We start from the raw sequence: 19,506 nt of genomic DNA, 5'->3' as shown, positions 1-19,506 counted from the left end.
ATACTCAGATTGTTGTCAGTGATTCCTTTGTAAGAAGGAGCTTCTTAACTGTTGTGAGCAGGAATCTGATGGAATCGTCTGTCTCCATGCAGCATTTCAGTATGTTCCTGGCACACCTAATTTCAGTGTAGTGGACTCTCAGTGACACGATCCGATGTTCCAGCTCCGTTCTGTGGATGGAGTATTGTGATGTTAACCTAGAGTAATGAAATCTGACGCCATCTGAGAATGAAGTCATAGGTTGCATGTACACGTGAAGCTGTAGCTTAGGTACAATGTCAAGTGCATTGTGAGAAGTCTGACTTGCCCCCCCAACACAGATCATTTCTTTAAGTGGAGGAATGTGTGACACTGAGCAAGAAGTGGCTGGCAATGCAAGATGAGCTAGTACCTCTTAAAAGAAAAAAAATGAAGTTATGGCTGGAAGAGGAGGTTCGGTTTGGTTTTCGTTAAGTAGATTAGCCCCATCTCTTTCAAGCACCTTTTTTTAACATTTTAAAATTTAATTTAGGGTTTACTATAACTAATGTGATCTGTGAATGAATTCAAACAATATTCCATGTATTTGCATTGCGTATTTCCAATTTTAAAAGGAGTGTAATGTTGTAGTAGCTCTTCTTGTGCTAACTCTGCCTGTATCAAATGCCAGGGTTTAATGAAACATTTAAGCTTTACTCTGTTTGACTTGTGAATGAATTCAAATAGTTTTTCATGTACTTGCATTTTATATTTTGTGAAAGGATGGTTTTCAAATACTTACTTGTGTAGAACTATCATCTCTCTATGTTAGTTCAAATAGCAGCATTCGTGGAATCTCGTTGTAATTTGTGAAGATCATGCATTACGAAGTAAATTCAGTCTCGGCAGTGGGCATTCCATTACCATTAATTTCTTTATACAACTACTTCACTTGGTGAAGATTCACAAACCTAGAGGCTCAAATGTCAGTCTCAGGTAATGTTCAAGACTTCCAAAGATGAGGATTCTGGAAGGCGTGTATCCTCATGTGACGGTGGAAATCTCTGAAAGAAAAGGTCTGTATTGTGAGGGCTAAAAAGAAGGTAGTTTGGTGTTATGTGTGTGGAGTTCTGTAGCACAGAAAATTTTGAATCTCAGTGCCTTTATGAGAAGCTTGGATGGGTAACCTTGATGCGTAAGGCTCTTTTATCAAACCGTGGTCGAATTATGATAAGCTGCCATATAGTCAGACCAAAGGTCCTTCTATCAACAAGAGGGAGACAGCAGATACCTGACTTGCCTGTGTTGTTTTTCTTCTGATGAGCAAATGTGGCTATGCTTATCATAGTATCATAGAAGACTTGGGTTGGAAGGGACCTCAGGGACCATCACGTTCTGATCCCCTTGCTGCAGGAAGGGTAGCCAGCTGCTAGATAAAATACCAAATCAGGTGACCCAGGGCCCCATGCAACTTGGTCTTAAACACCTCCAGGGATGGGGTGTCCGCCACCTCCCTGGGCAGCATGTTTCAGCACTTCACCACCATCTCTCCTGACTTCTTGGAGGTGGCTATTGCATACTGTAACTAAAAAGTTCCAGCTTTGGGAAGGAGGAAAAAATATTGGTCAGACACATCACAGTGAATATGTCGATAGGTAATTAATCATTCCTTAAGAAATTAGTGTGAATTTGATTTAAAAATAGTCTGAATTTTGGAGGTAAAAATATCATTGCCTCAATTTTGACTGCAGTTAATGACTTAAAAACTCTGGAAGGATAAATAGGAAGCAGGTCAAATCCTTTCTCAAGGGAAAAATTGATAGTCTTCTACTTGGGGCATATTTACAGCAAGGCAAAGCATTAGGAACCAGGCTTAGCTGCTAACCATCTCTTGTAGTGACTCTGGTTTTGTTTTTGTTCGTTCTCTCGTGGTGTGTGACTACTGGCTCAGAGGCTCCACTTCTGTGTGTACAGATACACGTATAAGATACCACACTCAGTGTATTTCTGTATCTGAACATTTCCTTCTGAATTTATTTTTCAGCGGACATAGCTCAGAGATACAGGATAAGCAAATACCCAACGCTGAAGCTCTTCCGGAATGGAATGATGATGAAGAGAGAATACAGGGGCCAGAGGTCTGTGACAGCAATAGCAGATTATATCAGGCAGCAGAAGAGCAATCCCATTCGGGAGGTCCAGGATTTGGAAGAAATTAATACTGTTGACGTAAGTTTTTCATTTCCTTCCTCCTCAGTATGTGCATGTGGAAGATACTTGAGGAATGTGTTTACTTAGTGGGGATTTTTCATTCAAAAATATTGAACTAGAAGTAAAAATAATAATTCCAGCTTTACAAATGACTCCAACATAATCTGTCTTTCAACTGCATTAATCTTATTACAATTTACAGCCTATTTTATTACAACCTATTTTAATCTTAATCACTTGCAAATAATGAAATATTATCGTTATGTCACATGCAAGATCATGAAAATATTTGCAGTGATGCTTCTGATTATTAAAATTTTTAGTCTTTGTATTAAGGGCATTGCTTGGAGGCAGAACGAAGTGCTCTGTATACTTGCTGGTTAACTGTCACATAAATAAACAGCATCTCTATATTTAATATCCTGGTGGAGTATTGACAGTTTCTAATAATCTGAGATAACTTACAGTGTGATCTTTGTCCGTACAGCGCAGCAGAAGAAATATCATTGGATACTTTGAGCAAAAGGACTCTGACAATTACAGAACGTTTGAAAGAGTAGCAAATATCTTACATGACGATTGCATATTCCTGTCTGCCTTTGGGTAAGTTGTTTTTTTTTAATGCTTCAATTGCACAACTTGGTTACTGAAATTATGCAAATGAATTGTCTATATTTTAATTAATTGGACTTTTAAAATATTTCAGTGTATCATATCTGAAGAGACTAGACCTTCTCAGTTAAATTCACTGAAAAAAGTGAAGGAGAAGGAAGCAAACTCTGTTTTCCAGTTTGTTGTGAACTCTAACTTGTTTACCTTTTTTTTTTTAATCATTATTTGTCATTTCAACATAAATGGAAGGTTTAACAGGGGGCTTGCTAGGCAGCTGTGTCTCAAAACTCTGCTTCCTTAGAGGGGAAGAAGTAGGGAAGAGTTGGAAAAGTTTGGTTTGGGGATTGTTTTGGGTTTTATTTAGTGGGTGTTTTTTTTTTCCCATAAAAATATTAAAAAATGTTCACTAGAGAAATCAGAATAAAGTGGGAGCAAGTCATTTTCCTTTTAAGTAGCGTAATAGAATACAATTCTGGACTCCCTTTTCAGTGTTTAAAGTACTAGGAGCAACCAGTGGAAAGTGATTGGGCATTAATGTGAAAGCAGTGGTTTACAGTCTACCCACAGTTAAAGAGCAGGAATTTGTATGGATTATGCTGGCTTTTATGCCATGTACAGTTGCCCTAGGGCTCTTTTGAATTGGATGTAGTGAATGAAGAACAGTGAAGGCACTGGATTAAGGTAGAAGGTGTTTCATCTCTCTGAACAAAACTTCTTCTCAATCACTTACACCTCATCCTGTGTTTTTTTTTCAAAAAATGGAGAGTAGTTTGGGAGCAGAGAGGAAATTATTTGTAACATAGAGGGAGTGGGGGGGGGGGGGGGAGTGTCCTGGTCTCTCCTTTTATTGCAGTCCTGTGACTGTGCAGACAGGCATGCGTGTGGGAGAATAATCATCTTGTGAAACTGAAGTTGGTCTGTCAATCTCATTCCAGAGAAGTGTCCATTATCTCAAATATGGTCTCTGATGAGCACATCCGTGTTCTCAGGGCAGCCATGCTGACTTACTAATAGAATTTGGAGTTATTTTTTGCCTCCTCAAATGACTTTTCATTCTTAGGAGAAATACCTTAAAAGATCGTTAGGCAGCAGTACTTAGAAGAATCTCTGCCCCCACTGTTTGAGTCTGCTAGTCTTTAGTTTGCTATTTGTCAGTGGGGTATAATGAGAAGTACTCTCACTCCTGGGCTGCTGACACTTGATTGCTGGGTGCTATTCTTAAAGTAGGCACTATGGAGTTCCTTATTTTTTCTTTAGATAAAAACAGTAAGCATACACAGTGCAACAGTCGGACTTTGTTTGCTGTAACCTGCCCATAACTCATGATCCTGAAGCAGGCCTGTCCTTTTTCTCTTCACCACCCTTCTTTTCACTTGCTGGCCTGGATCTGTTAGTATTTTCAAGTGAATGAAGCCTTCCAGATGGTGGTCCTGGAAACTAGATGTTTCCATCTCTGAGTGGCTGTGGCTCTCAAGCTTCTTAAGAATTACATGTCAGAGGACTTCCAAGGGAGATCCTGGCTCTCTAACAGTGTTTGCTGCTGGGGTTATAAATAGTCAAGTGTTTCCTTGGGAGCTCTTCTGGATTACTTGGGCTCTCTTTCCTCAGCATCCCAATGGGCCCTGGCAGGGGATCTGTCTTTGGTGTGGGTGGAGTTTCTCAGGTATTATGGTATGGCATACATAATGGTAATGTGAGTTGTCATGTTCAGATGTGCAACTTGATACTTGAGGTTACTTTTAAATCAGATGATCCAACAATTATATTGCAGTCTGCTGTAGCTGTAGCAGGGTGAGTGAGAGAAGAGTTTTGGGCAGCAGGAAACATACTCTCCATATGCCAACAAAGAGATGCTGGAGATAGTGTGTAGAAGGAGAATGACAGTGGGGGAAAGTCTCAGATTTTGTAGAAGTGAGGAGAGTGGCTTTGTGCTGTTGTGCTGCAGCACAGAAAGTCAAATGCAGAAAGACAAAACAAGCCTACAAAAAATACATTTGTCTTAAGAACTGTTCTACCGTTAGCAAGCAAGTATGAGAGGCTAATATGGTTCCAGAAGGTTCACTTTCTAGGTTATTGCTTTAAGGGGACATGAATCACAAACTGTAATGTTTCCATTTTTATTGCTTTAAAATGGAATATCTTCGGGCATTCAGTATTTTCATATCATGTCCCCAGTTTAGCTTGTCTGAAACAAATCAGTCACAACTGCAGTTACTGAGATGGAAGAACACAGAAGAGAGTCTTTTGGGGACAGCAACAGACTAACCCAACAGTTTCTATTTCCTAGTGGAGTATTCTGCATTTACTGAGCAGTGATCGGGCTGATGTGTATGTCTTTGCTTTCTTCTTACTCAGGGAAGGATTTTTGGGGAACAGAGTGGTTTACCTCAGTGATGATAGTTCTGTGTTGTTGGAGTAGTCATGTCTGTTTTAAAATGCACATATCTAAGCTGGTGAACATATGGATAGGTACAACATGCTAAGCAAGGCATCTTTCACATGTGATGCGAGATCAAAGAAAATGAATGAAATGTAGGTACTTTAACATAAGCCTCGTGATGTCTTTTTTCACTTTGTCCTCTGGTTAACTCAGAACCCTGGGATATTTACTTCACCTTACAGTGAGATAAATTGAGATACTGTACCTTCGTCTCTCCCTCTGCCCCCTTCCTTCTTAACATTGTCTTCTACAGTGCTTCTATTGAGTCCATATAAGAGATTCTGTAAGTGGAGAAGCTGGATCACTTAGTTAAAGTTCCCAGAGGCTGACATACTTTCTTTTTAGCCTATGAAAGAAGGGAAAGAAATTAATAGTTCATCTCACTCTGATGCAGCCAGTTGATTCTGTTCTACCAGTGTGATTTATGATGGGACAGCAAGGCATGGTGGAGGAGGAGAAGAGACCTATTGCAATGGATGAAGGTGCTGAAAAGAGTTTAGTTGGAGCTTACTTTTCTTACCTTTTTTTCTCTCTTATGCTGGATGTATATCATCCCCTGTTCTTTTAATAAGTGATCATTTTGTGGGAATCTGTTGCGACTGGGATTGAGGAGTAACAAAATATGGCAGAGACAGGATGTGGAATTCATTGAGGTGCAATACTAAGCTATGTATCAGGGAGAGGCTTCATATATTCTCCAGGTGTGCACATACCAAACCGTCAGAGATGATGCTGCCCGCTGTGCCTAATTGAGCTCTCAATCTTTTGGGGGAATAAAATGGACGGTGTTGTCTTACTTGCTCTTTACCTTCTCATTATCTGTGCCAGTAGAGTTCTGCAAAGTCCTCCTTTATCAGATAAGAGCAGATAAGATGTAGTTTGTTTAATTTACAAGGTTGTGTAAATTCATTGGCATCTGTGTATGATAGTTTTTTATCTATGGTTGTACAACTGTTCTTCTCTTTGATGCCTCTACTCCAACCTTCTTATCCCATGGATGCGCCTTGCAGCTTCCCTTACTGCCCTCTCATCCAGACACACCGAGTTCCTTTATGGCTTTATGGTTTCTTTAATCTCTTCATGGTTTCTTCAAAGAGGAAGCATTTTAGTTTGGTTTTTTTTTTCCTTCCAAATTTGAGAAGATAGCAAATGGAAATATGGTTTTTGCTAACTTAGTTATTTTGTTTGTCTGTCCCAAGACATGCTTACTGGTTGGTTTGTTGTAGGGCTATTTCAAAAGCAGAGCGATTTAGCGGAGACAATATAATCTACAAGCCACCAGGGGTAAGTGGAACTATGTATTTTATTCTGCTTGTTATCTTTATATTTGAGTATGAGCTAATAGAGACTGTACACAGACCATTCAGCATTTCAGTGCATCTCGAATTTTAGTTTTATTTCATTGCTGAAGAGAATGAGAATTAGTGGGGGTCACAGGAACTGGTACGTCAGAGTCTGGAAAAGATCTGTCTCATTTGTTGCTAATGAACTGTAAAAAGCCTGTGCTTTTAATTTCAGTGTCCAGAACGTTTTTGCTTGGAAAAGCAGGCAGCTTACCATGTGCGTAGATACTTTGCATCCAGTAGAAATCTTAAAAAATCAAATCTGTGAAGCTCAACATCTGGTGCACCTTACATTTCTCAACACAAATGACAATTAGTGGCTATTTTCTGACTGTCACTTGCCTGTCTTACGTAGCTTAGCACACTGGGGAGCTAAAAGCTGTTCACTTAATCCAAAGGAAAAGTAGGAAAACACGTTAGTGAACTGTCTCAGCTGAGAATGAAATAATTACAGAAGAAATGTGCAGGACTTGTTTTTTGGAAACATAATATCTGAGCATGTGCTCCTTTCTCAAATTTGATGTTGGGAATCGCTTTAAAAAAAAGGCAGTACAACAACCTAAGGGGAAGGACAGGTTCAAACCACTTCCTGCCAAGATGTTTTATGGCTGCCTAGTTTATTTGGCATGTCTGAATCAATATATGCCTATTCATGCCTCAGCTTGGAAAACTCAAACTGTAATCACATTTTAAAATGGAAGCACTGAATTCTGAGTTACAGCTCAAGTAAACAAAGGAAAGCTATTATTTATTCCAGTCTTTGGCAACGGAGAAATAAAAGAACAGTTTCAAGACCTGTTGTTTTTTTTTGTGAGATTTAATAACTGTCAGCATGGAGGAGCACAAGATCTGCCCTGGGTATCCATCGCAATGGTTGAAGTTCTTTTAGATACTGGGTTACTGTTTCTCCAGCTGACAGAAGTCAGTTCTTCTTGTCTTAGAAAGTGGAGTTGATTGCAAAAGCGTTCACATTTATTTACTTATAGTCTTTGTACCATAGTTTATGGAGGTGTTGCATGCACAGCAGTTGTGTATTGATGTAATTGGATTTCAGTATTCACATAGGCATTGCCATCTTTGTATCAGGTCAGTAGCAATGTCATTTCTACTATTTCTCAACTAGTATTTTTCTTTTCAACAGGAGAATGCTCCAGATATGGTGTATTTAGGCTCCCTGACCAATTTTGATTTGATTTACGCGTGGACACAAGATAAATGCGTACCGCTAGTTCGAGAAATTACATTTGAAAATGGGGAGGTAAGAATTTTTTCTACCTTTCTAATTTTGAGATTTCTTTCTCAAAACCAAAACGTCTCCCGGGTTTTTAATTCACGCCAGGCACATCTGCATGCTTTGCTTTTTACAGAAAGTAGCCACTCTGTATTGTCTTTTCACTGTTCTGGGGCTTGTTAGTTACACTTGAAGTTCACAGGAAGAAAATTTGTGCTGATTTTCATTAGACTACTGAAGTAAAAAAGCTATAATGTATGTATATCATATACAAGATGTCTGGAGATTCACAGAGTGTGGGTACTTAAGAGTGTACACATGTAAGAATGTGTCTGTAAGTATGGGTCAGTCTGTAACACCGTGGATAGATTGTATTATTCATCTAAAATGCAGGTGTTCAGGGGAGATGTTGAATTGTAACAAAACCCGTGTGATGGCTTTTGTCAGTGTTTAAGCACTGATTCCTTCTTCACCTTTTTAGGTTCACGTGTCCTTTTCCTTGGTTTTCTGCCTCTAGCTGTAAGATGGCATTTGCCTGGACGCTTTCAACCTTCTCATTATCCTTTCAATGCTTTTCTTTTTTGTTTCTTGACTTACTCCTCTTTTTCACTCGTTCCCAATTCTGTATGATAATTCTTTTGTAAAAGGAAGAGAGGGAAAGCAAACAGCTAGCAAGCTGACAGCAGCTCAAAAGGAGCATTTGTCCGTAGCCACAGCATTTGCTAGAAACTGGTGAGCTTTGTAACAAATAGCAATGAGTTGTCCTCGTTGGATTAGAAACCAAATAATCAGTATGTGATGGAAGAACCCTTTGTTCTCAGCTCAGATTGCTTCTTAATTGCTTTACTGTGAGCGGTCAGTGTGTATAACACTGATGACACACAGAACTCTTGATTTGCATGGTGGAGAAATAGGGTGGGATGCTCAGATATTTGGAGTCCAACTGTCCTGTCAGTACTGTCAACTCCTGCTGGAGAGTTCTGTTAAAGAAACAGTAATTCTTCCATTGTAACTGAAGCAGTATGTGAAAGATGCCACATGCCAGCTTGTTTAGAACTGCTCAATAGATTTTTCAGTGTACTTTTCCCACGGTAAGGTTGGACTTTTGTGGCTTAGAAGCCAAAGTTCATCTGTGTCAGTCTGTACCACATTGTGTCTTGGTTTTTTGCTTGTGCCCTCAACCTCAACCAGTTCCTGGTTTCTTAGGTAAATATTTTCAATTCCAACCTGACATTTGTGCCTAGCAACATTTGTTTAAAAAATTCAGAGCTGCTGCTACCCAAACAAATTTAAATATTATACAAATATAAATTATTTACATGGGCTCTTAATGTATACTGCACAATATTACAGAGTAAAAGTATAGAATCAGAGAATCATTCAAGTTGGAATATTATCACTAAGATCATCTTGTCCAGCTATCAGCCCATCCCTGCCGTGCCCACTGACCACGTCCCTCAGTGATGTGGCTGTTAAGCTGTGTTCCTGGTAGTGGAATACTTTCAGATATGTGCAAACATTTCTACTGTGGACTTATGTTAAAAATGAGAATGAGTAGATGTGATTAGTGGTTGTTTTTAGAGATTTGTTTGGGAAGCTTTGGCTTTGCCAAGAGCACTGAACTAGTGAGGATCCTTGGAATCTGCTCTGAAAAGATGGAGCTTTGGCTGGATGTGCATGCTTGCTTGGAAAGACAGTGACATCTATTCTGCGGTCTCTAGATGTAACTGGCTGCATGCTGCTGGGGAAAGTGTTTCTTTCAAATTGCTGGAGATGGAAAGGATCTGAAGAAGCTATTAACCTTGCTGGCAGAATGAACAAGTGTCAGTCATCTTTCTTAAAAAGCACAGACTTCATTTGGGTACAGAACAGAGTAAAAGAATAGCAGCTCCTGCTCGTGTATCAGCTGCACAGATGCGGGGTCTTTGGCATTTTCTTGGATAAACAATTATTTCTTCAGTTGATCTCTAGTATATTGAATGGATGGTTCACTAAAAAAGTCACTTTTGAAGAGATCAGACATGTAGTTTATGCTTTGTGTTGGCCTGAAAGAAAAGAAAATCCTGAATAAAATATTCAGTTCATACACTTAGCCCCTGGAGAGAGATCTTCAGAAGGTACTTAGGAAGCAAGAATGCGTTTCTTCAGGGAACTAAAGCCTGCCTGAGACATTCATTTGTTTGTTGCCTTTAGTAATGTATTGGCTGTGAATTTAATAATGGTATGTTATAGTTGACCAGTCAGGACACACTTAATGGCTAAAGAGTGGATCTTAACTGTAAGTGATTCAGCCATGTCATCAGTTTCTGCTTTTTTTTGTTTGTTTGTTTGTTTTTGTTCCCTTTAGATTGTTTAAAGACACTCATTTGTAGTCTTGAGCAAAAGCACTGACTTAGGAAGTGAACCAGCACAGGACATGGTCCAGAATACACATTCAGTCTTCATGTAGCATTCCATATCATGCTATTCAGGCCCTATTGCTATTTCTGTGATGATGTGTTTTGAGAATGGGACTGTTTCTTTTGAGCAGTTATTCTGTTACATGTGTATCCTTTCCTGAAATGCTGATAATGCAATACCTTTATCCTTGAACTGCTGCATGTGATAGGAATGGGTGGATAGTGATAGGACAAGGGGGAATGGTTTTAACTAAGGTGGGAGATTTAGGTTGTATGTTAGGAGGAATTTTTTCACTCAAAGGGTGGTGACGCACTGGAACAGGTTGCCCAGAGAGGTTGTGGATGCCCCATCCCTGGAGGCATTTGAGGCAAGGCTGGATCTGCTCTAGTGGGTGGCTGCCCTTCCCATGGCAGCGGGTTGAAACTAGATCACTTTCGAGGTCCTTTTCAACTCATGTGATTCTATGAAACATGGTTAACTGTATCACTTGGGTATCTTAAATGAAAAGTCAGCACTTAATGTCCTTACTTATGTTGTTTTGGCTGTTTCTAAAGCAGGAATCTTGCTGGCTTTGAAAATTGCTGGAATCTCTCAAGTGTCTTCAGAAAATGGAAAAAATGTAACTTGTCTTTTGTTTTCTGTCCAGGAACTGACAGAAGAAGGCCTCCCTTTCCTCATACTTTTCCACATGAAGGATGATTCGGAGAGCTTAGAGAAATTCCAGCAGGAGGTTGCACGACAGTTAATAAGTGAAAAAGGTTTGTACCAACTCATTGCTGCTGGAACAGGTTGGTTTTGTTTTCCAAATGAACTCAATGTAGAATGAAAGCAAATGCCAGAGTCCTAGTTTTGTTGTTGTTGTTGTTTTACTTCTTGACAGTGAAGATTGTCTCCTCTAGAAAGGATTAAAATAGAGAACTTAAGTAATTGTCTAAGAAAGCCTTTTTATCTAAATGATTTCATACGGTTTGAGAGGACATTGAACAAAGCTTCAATTTGTATTGTGGTCAAAACCACTTTCAGGTAATCTGTTATTTCAGTATGCCTCGTTATTTAAATCTGTTTTCAAGTTTTGCATGTTTTATCTATCTAATGTCCTATTTATAGAGGTATATAGAGTTCCAGGATAATAAAAAGACCTTAACATGGACTTCTTTATTTGCTCACAATTTTAAGGTACAATAAACTTCCTCCATGCCGACTGTGACAAATTCAGGCACCCACTCCTCCACATTCAGAAGACTCCCACAGATTGTCCAGTTATTGCCATCGACAGCTTCAGGCACATGTATGTCTTCCCAGACTTCAACGACCTGTCGTAAGTATTTTTCTCTCTGCATTTTGTGTTGAGAAGAACAAGGGAAACCACGCTTATATTTTAAACAAGACGGCGATAGGAAGATGAGTGAATGTGGAATAGGTAAAGCTGCCTGCACATAATTCATTGTGAGAGCCTTTAAGTGGTGTGAATGGTGAAGTATTAATTTAAATGGAGTTCATTGCATTGAGGATCTCATGCTGGATGCTGCTACTCTCTCAAAGTTTTGCTGTTTTCCTTAGTAGTTAGGTAGTGGTTAGAGACTGATGTGGAATCTTCAGTGGTGCTCTTTATGCAGCAGTTGAAAAGCTTTAACGTAGCGCACATAACATCTAACTGTTGTTATCCAGTGATTGTAAAATCCACCATGTGAGAATTCCCAGCCTGCTGGTTTGGCTTTTCCTGCTCTGTGGTTCCACATTTCATTCATGAGTCTAGCCTTGGAGCACTGGCAAAGAAGTTCTGGTTACTGGGTTTGTGAAGTTTTCCAAGTGCAGCACGGGAAGCAGCCCATCGGTGGCATATTATTTTGATGAAGTATGAGAGAGAAGTTATCAGGGTACTTTAGTGAATACCACTTTGGTAATTCCTCTTTACATCAGCCTGTCCCTTTGTAATGTACTGCCTCAAAAGCAGTCATAGGAAGCAGATGTTTAGGCTCCTGAGCTCACTTGAGGAGTGGAAGTGGGAGCACTCCATCTTCAGGGACCTCTTTAGGTGTTCTGTCTTTGTCTTTGGGTTGTGCGTTAAACTCCATTTTCTGTCTCAAGTGAGACAGCAAGCAGTGTGTGTGCAGGTATGTCTTGGGTAGGAATCTATGCTTTGAGACTTGAGCTTTTGCTCACTCTTGCTTTTAAAAGCTCAGTACATTTTCATTATAATTCCCTTTGGTTGAAGCCAAAGATTCAAAGCAGATACTTAGCACGTGGGGTGAACATTCCAGGAGGCATTTTTCTGCCTAAAATGTTTATGTCTGGTAGGAGGGTTTGGTTCCAGCTTCTCCCTGTAAATCTCCACAGACTTCTTCTAGAAGTGTAGTCTATCAGTGTTATGGATCTGTAACAGTGCTTTTCAGACATCTAAAGCTATGCATGTTGAAACCCTGATTGTGACTATTCTTTTCCTTTTGTTCCTTTTTCTTTGGAAGAGGATCATCTTAACTGCACACCAGTGCTTAAAAAAAATAAAATAAAATAGTGGGATATTTGCATTTTTAAAGCACTCCGTATTGTCTCTTTTAAAGCAGTCCTAAAATAAATCATGATGGATATAATACAGATGTTTAGGTTAGACTTTCACGTTGCCTGTTTTACGCCTCCTGTTTGTGGTGTCTGAATAATAACAGGTGATTGCTTGCTTTTCCTTTCCAAACTGGCCCCAGGCTTCCCCTTTCTGCCACCAACCAGTAGTGTTCGGATGCGCACACTTCCAACACTAGCCCACCAGAAGATTTCTTTAACCTGTAGCATTGCTGTCCTCTTTCAGCAGCTGTGTGTTGCAGAACAGCCACTTCAGAGGCAATTCAGACCATCTCCCAGTATTTTCTCCTGCCTTGGCCACCTGGTCCTGTTCAGCCGGCTGCTGAAGTTCGGAGGTGGTAACAGGGACTGTTCAGTGGGTCAGTTGTAGCTTTTCAGAGAGAAGTGGCTGAGCTACAAAGCACCAAGTGCCCTTGCTGCACTGGGAGAGAAGAGGTTGAAAGGGAATGCCTCCAGCGATGCGGTTGACCTTTGGGAGCGTAAAATAGTGCAGGGACCCAGGAGCAGCAGTTCTGCTGTCTGGGCAGCAGGGCTGCAATGAACGCCCTTCTCTAAATCAGCTCTAACTCCAGATCCAGTCTGGGAGGGGAAGAGGTCCCTCCAAGTATCAGCTTTACAGTGATTCTATGCCCCATCCCTGGAGGCACTCAAGGCACGGCTGGCTGTGGCTCCGGGCAGCTCGAGCTAGTGGTTGGCGACCCTGCCCACGGGAGAGGGGTTGAAACTCAGTGATCCTTGAGATCCTTTTCGACCCAGGCCATTCTGTGATTCTTATCCATAAGATGTAATGGTGATCTGGAGTGTTGCTGGTAGCAGTCTCACCACGTTTTGTTCTGCTTTCCTAAACGTACTCACTGGTGTATTGAAGGACTGCCTACGATGCCTGTCTCTATTCATGAGTTATCTTTTGATTGTTTATATGGTGATGCTCATATTAGTTTTTTTATCTCATCTTTAACGCTTATTAGATCAACTTGCTTTAAGCTTCTTAGTCTATTTGACATCTCCCAAATAAATTCGGATGCTGCAGTTTAGCATGCTTGCTGTGGGTGACAGTAGATGATCTCAGATTAGATTTAAATTGATATCCTCTTAGTGCTTATCTCCAGTGTACGTGCAGCTACTCAGGCAGTAGAGAACCTTTCAAAGATGTTTTGTCAATATCGCTCCCCAACTGTCATTTGTATCTGTAAACTGTGCATTTGGAGCCTGCTGTTCCCTCTTACATGATGGTTAGTGGAGAGCTGAAGCGAGTATACAATGAAGTTATTGGCTAGCTCAGCTCTGTGGGAGTTATTGAAAAGACGAAATACTTGCTGTGTTCTCAAGAGACGGCAAAGAAAAAGAAGCTGGTAGGATGCCTTAACCAACCACTTGCTTTCTGTCCTGCACTAATCACTTAAAAGTAGGCATAGTGTGCCAGATGGACACAAGTTGGCCGCTCCAAGCAGTGCACTTTGTCTTCTGTGTTTGGACTTAACTTCTTATAAACACGTTGATCTTTGGTTAATTTGTTTCAGAGTTCCAGGTAAACTGAAGCAGTTTGTACTAGACTTGCATTCTGGAAAACTGCATAGAGAGTTTCACCATGGCCCTGATCCAACTGATGTAGCACCTGGTCAGGTAAGGGTACACAAAATACATTTAATTTGGCCATTTATTAAAGACTTTTTTTCCCCTCCTTTTGGTAGCTGTACTTCTTAATGCATGTTTACTTTTAACTTCAGTCTCCTAAAAGAGCAGTTCCTATTTTGCTGTTTAACCAAAGCTTCTTTTGGTTAAAGGGAGGGACAACATGAGGGAAGCAGGTCTCCTATTTGCTGTGTAAAAAGGAAGAATATAAGAGTAGCTGTTTTCTCCACTGAAAGATCCTGGGCTAGATGGCTGTTCTGAGCTTGTAAAGCTGCTCTGATTTCAGTGGGGAAAACTGATTTAATCTATAGCTGTAGAGATCATTGTTGCTTATACAGTGCACTGAGACAGTGCTTCTGAAGGGCAACGTTAGTTGACTGTTTTAATTATTTACTTACTCGTGGTCACCAGTTCAAGCAGGAGGGAGATTATTAGAGCATCAGTGAAAGACTGATAAGCAGCAGTAGGGCTTATTACATTTATTAATGCAGTTAAAAAGCAGCATGAATGGTGGTCACACGCTGCATTCGTCAGCTCAGATTCCTGACGGTTCTGCTCGAAGACTCTCATACTCTATTGACACGTGTGGCAGTCACTCCTGGGATCTTTTCAGGAAGAAAAGGAAAAGAATTTAGTAGATCCTTCTCCAGACACCTCACTGCTTTAGTTCAGCCTAGCATGCAGCAGAAAAGAAAGGATGTTACCAGCCCTGATTCCCTCTGCTCAGCCCCATCTGTCAGTGTCTCAGCCTTCCATCCTCATGATGCAGCCTTCCACTCACGTGTTTGGTGAAGAATGCAAACACAGGTCAGTCAGGCAACCTTCTCAATACTTCAGGCCCTGCCTATAGAAATAACTGGTTTTAGAAACTACTTTTGCCTTAAATTGTTTATTTTCTAAGGCTTAAAGAGCTGCGTTGGTCCCAGAGGGACCCTTCCTTCGTGTATTAGAGCACTTCTGGGCTGTCCCAGAACCCATAGGTCTGAGATAGTTAAGGTCCCTTTTCCTGGTTATCTATAGAGTGGAGTGAGGATGGCTCCATGCTAAGGGTGCACAGCCTCCTTTTGTTCTGTCAGTTAACAGAATTAAAAGCAGGAAAGCCCTGGAGGAGGGGCAGGGCAATAGCATGTAGTGTAGGGGTGGAAGCTGGACCAGCAGCTGCAAAAGCCTGCAGATGGCTGAGCTGGGAACTGTTCCCAGTACTCTGCGGCCAGGTTGTGAACAGCTGGCTTCAGAACAGAACTGCATGTTAAGGTCACAGTTGTCCCTGGTGCTGGAATACGCTGAGCTCCTTGCTGTGCCAGCGCTCCACCCCGTGCACAGGTTGTTCAAGCAAACTCAAACTGGGTTTGGGTTTTCTTTAGGGAAACAGGACTCACGAGCAGTGCTGTCATCAGTGCCAGGCAGGGCAGTGTAAGGCTCTGAGTAGAGGGTACCCATAGCTGCAGCCACAGGGAAGGAGCAGGTTGGTTGTGCTGTGCAACAGGAGGCAGGGGGGGTTGCCTTGAGCAGGGTGGGGATGACTGACTGCTTTTGAATGTTATGACGACTGGCTGCTTAAACAATGAAGGCTGAATTTTTCCTGTTAGTTCCTTTAGCTGGGAACTCCCTGTATTTCTCAAGACAATTACAAACTTGAATTCAGGTCAGTGGGAGGAGAGGAAGATGTGCTTGAGTGGAGCTGGAGACTGAGGCAATCAGAGAGTGGAGCAGGAGACTGCGGCTGTGCACACTTGGAAGCAACTGCAGGCTCCCTGCGTGGAGCTGTGGACTAGCTTGTCTTCTTTCTCTCTTGAAAAATGCACCCAAAATCCAGCACCCTTAGTTTGTTTCCTTTCTCATCTGTGTGTGGTATCCTGCCATCATGTGGAAGACCTGCAAGCCTCTGTGAAGGAAGTCGTGGACGTAAATTAAACCAGCGGCTGCTGTGCAGTGTCATTTGTGTCCCTTGAGTTGCATGCATATGTTGCCTTAGTTTTTGTAGGAAATTAATTTTCAAGTGTTTTGGCAGCAATTGTGCTTTTGCCCCGGTGACACACAAACCAGAACGCCTAGAAGCAAGTGGTAGGCACTCGAGTCTACAGTAGGGTGCATTTGAAAAAACACTGTGAACATCAACTGTGGCTGATGCTCCCATTAATAGTCCGTGTAAGGCAGAGCATTGACCATCCCAACGAATCTAACATGTGCTGTTACTGTTCTGTTTTTCAGCCAATTCAGGATGTAGCAAGCAGCCCACCAGAGAGCTCCTTCCAGAAACTGGCACCCAGTGAACATAGGTACACCTTATTGAGGGAAAAAGATGAACTTTAAAAACTTGAAATAATCTTGCAAGCCTTTCAGACAGCAGCATTGACTTCCGTGTGGTGGAAATAGTAAACCTCTATTTTCATAATTCTATGTGTATTTTTATTTTGAATAAACTGAAAAATAATTTTTTTCTTCCCCAGGCTTGTAAATAAATTGGTTTGGTGGGTCCTTCTGTCCACATCTTTCCAACAAGCACGTTCCTAACGCTCTAGTAAAGTACCAGAGACCCACCCAGACACTTGATGTAACAATTCTGTAAAACTTTTCTAATCATCCAAATGAAGGTATCCCTGCCAGAGACATGCTGTTAACTTGCACTACCCCATCCAATAGGATTTTTGGGTTGTTTTCTGTGTAATCTTGGTAGTACGTGCTTTCTGTTCTTCATGTGAACAGCTCTCCTGGTAATCTATTTCTTTGTCACGTTTTTCTCCAACTTAAGAGGGTCTTCTATTCTGGATACTTGGGAGGGGAATAAATTAAAGTTTTACAGAATCTTGTGTGGTGCTTTACTGGGCCTAAACGTTTTAGCAATTAAGTGCTTGATCATTGAAACTAAGTGGGAAAGGTGAAGTTGTAATGATAACGGCTGTATTTTGCATGGTAGGGCTGTGTAAGCCTGCTGTGTTGTGCATAATGCAATATGGGCTTATCTCAACAGATGTAAAAGCTGCTTGGTGAGGTGAACATCAACTGTAAGATGAGAAAAACACCTATTAATTCTTGGGCGTGGCTGGAGCCTAATTAGTTCTGCATTTTGCATAGCAACCAAGTCTGTGACTTGGGGCACCAAAGGGGAAAGCTCCTTCTCTGGGTGTGGTTCAGGTGGGTTCCTATTTGCTTCAGTGCGTGCCCCAACTTCTGCAGTTCATGACTCGGGATTCCTTTTCCTCTCAGCTCAGCCAGCTCAAGTACGTGGCAGAAGAGTGATGCGGGTCTGTGCAGCTGTGCAAGCACTGCTGCCAGCACAGCCTGCTCAGTGAGCACCTGCAGCCACAGCCACGTGCTGAGGGGACAGTTTGGTGCTCTCAGCACTAAGCTGCAGCTAACCAAGCAGATGCAGAACTGGTAGCTCACTGCAAGGCTGTTCTTAAGTTGTTGGGTTTCTTCTGTTGTGGTGGACTGCTTTTTTTGGCCTGTTTTGTGAATCTGCATTTTGGAGTTTGCACTGAGTTTCTAAAAGCCAGGTCTTCTGTTTGATGGCATGTCAAGCATTTTTTTGGAGCTGTCATTCCACTTTCAGCTTGAATCCAAAGCTGTCAACAGGGTGTGGTTTTTAAGGCTGGAATTCCAAGAGCTCTGCACAAGGTGCCAGTTAGATGACAGGTGTCCTGAAGTCACGTCATTGTCTATTTGTTGGAGTTGGACTTGATTCTTGTGGGTTCTCGGCAATCATGGACGCACCAACTTTTAAGTGACTATTCTCTCTGTGAGCAGTGATGAACAGCAGAAGTCTAGTTACACCTAACAGGACACGTTCAGCAGCAGCTGAGCTTCTGAAGTATCTTCAGGTGCAAAGAATTTACCTATGTAGAGCAAGGAAGGTATTGCTACCTGATGAACTCTGATCAACTCTGATCTCCCGCCTTGGTCTTAGCCCCTTAGTGCTCAGCAAACCACTCCCCAGGGCTGTCTGGGGAGCTGTCAAACAACAGCAGCATCACCCCCACACAGAACAAAGATGTTCCAAAGTTGCATTGAACCCAAGGAGTTGGTTTGAAGTAACAGAGCTGCACCAGCTCTTAAATGCCTGGAACACTTTGGGAAGTTGCGTTGATTTCAGTCAGTGTCAATATTTCAGCAGTGGAAGCGTGTGATTTAGTAACTCAATACGGGATTCATTAACATTAATAATAATTTTATTAACAGATTTATTGAAAGGTTGATCTTTTTGATGTCAAAAAGGAATAAAAGCCAACAGTCTAAATCAGTTCTATACAGATGATGGGCAAAAACTTTGGTTTGGTCTGGAAGCATTATGTATAGCTTACATATCTTCTGACCCACGTGCCTACCCGTTCCGGTGTCGTGTAGTCACTCACCTGCCCATATTTTTTTGCTCATGTAAGTTACCCATCTATTTAAAAATTACAGTAAAATTGTAGCTTAAATAATAACCCTCCATATTTAGCGTGTGCACAATGGTTTGAAATTGCTTCCTTAAAGCTTCTAGGAAGAACACAGTCCTTGTGTGAGTCGCTTTATGAAGAGAGCACAGGGGAAGCTGACCCTGGCTGAGCAGTAGCAGGGTGTGGATTGTCCCGGCCTTATGGGGAGCGAGGAGGTCCCGTGCCATCTGATGTGGCTGCTGTCATTTAGTGCACGGGGTTCAGAAGCAGATCTGGCTTTTTTAAATCATGCCACGAATCAGTCAGTTTCCACTTAAACACTTCTTCCTTTGTTTCTTTCATTAAGTGCATTTACATCCAAAGTAAGTGCATTTAAATTAAAGGTTTTTTGCATGACAGGAGGAAACGTGCTGAATTACTTGGATCACGTCTCCCCCCTCCTGCTGATTAACAGACGTAGGCACTGTGGCTTTAGCACACGCAGTGTTGACAATGTTCACGATTACTTGTGAGAACTGTTCTCGTACACATAGCTTCCCTGAGCCTCAGCCCTCCTTAAAACAGGTGTGCTGCTCTGGCTGACAGCAATTCCAGTCACATTGTAAAGGTAGGATGGAAGAACTGTTCAAAAAAGATGCTTGTGCTGTAATTAACGGTTGCTTACAGTGTCTCTAGGCACAAAAACCTGTCATTAGCAGATGGTTCTTTCCATGGTTAACAAAA

At 41.5% G+C, this 19,506-nt stretch overlaps 1 protein-coding gene across 1 annotated transcript in view; it reads left to right on the top strand.

Annotated features, from left to right (window-relative positions):
* The window catches only part of ERP44 (endoplasmic reticulum protein 44), a 45,854-nt gene extending 28,651 nt beyond the window's left edge, over positions 1 to 17,203 (top strand). The window contains exons 5-12 of the mRNA XM_065753542.1: positions 2,003 to 2,187; positions 2,657 to 2,772; positions 6,448 to 6,505; positions 7,706 to 7,822; positions 10,842 to 10,953; positions 11,372 to 11,513; positions 14,293 to 14,395; positions 16,616 to 17,203. Coding sequence (XP_065609614.1) covers positions 2,003 to 2,187; positions 2,657 to 2,772; positions 6,448 to 6,505; positions 7,706 to 7,822; positions 10,842 to 10,953; positions 11,372 to 11,513; positions 14,293 to 14,395; positions 16,616 to 16,717 — 935 coding nt within the window. The 3' untranslated portion in view covers positions 16,718 to 17,203. The remainder of the gene's footprint in view (positions 1 to 2,002; positions 2,188 to 2,656; positions 2,773 to 6,447; positions 6,506 to 7,705; positions 7,823 to 10,841; positions 10,954 to 11,371; positions 11,514 to 14,292; positions 14,396 to 16,615) is intronic.
* Positions 17,204 to 19,506: the final 2,303 nt, after the last annotated feature.

This window comes from Cyrtonyx montezumae, unplaced genomic scaffold (assembly GCF_038088225.1).
Source record: "Cyrtonyx montezumae isolate F1298 unplaced genomic scaffold, pur_monq_1.0 scaffold_8, whole genome shotgun sequence".
In the NCBI taxonomy this organism is placed as follows: Eukaryota; Metazoa; Chordata; class Aves; order Galliformes; family Odontophoridae; genus Cyrtonyx; species Cyrtonyx montezumae.
Note: the sequence above shows the minus strand (reverse complement) of the source record. Positions and strands in the feature narration are given on the sequence as shown.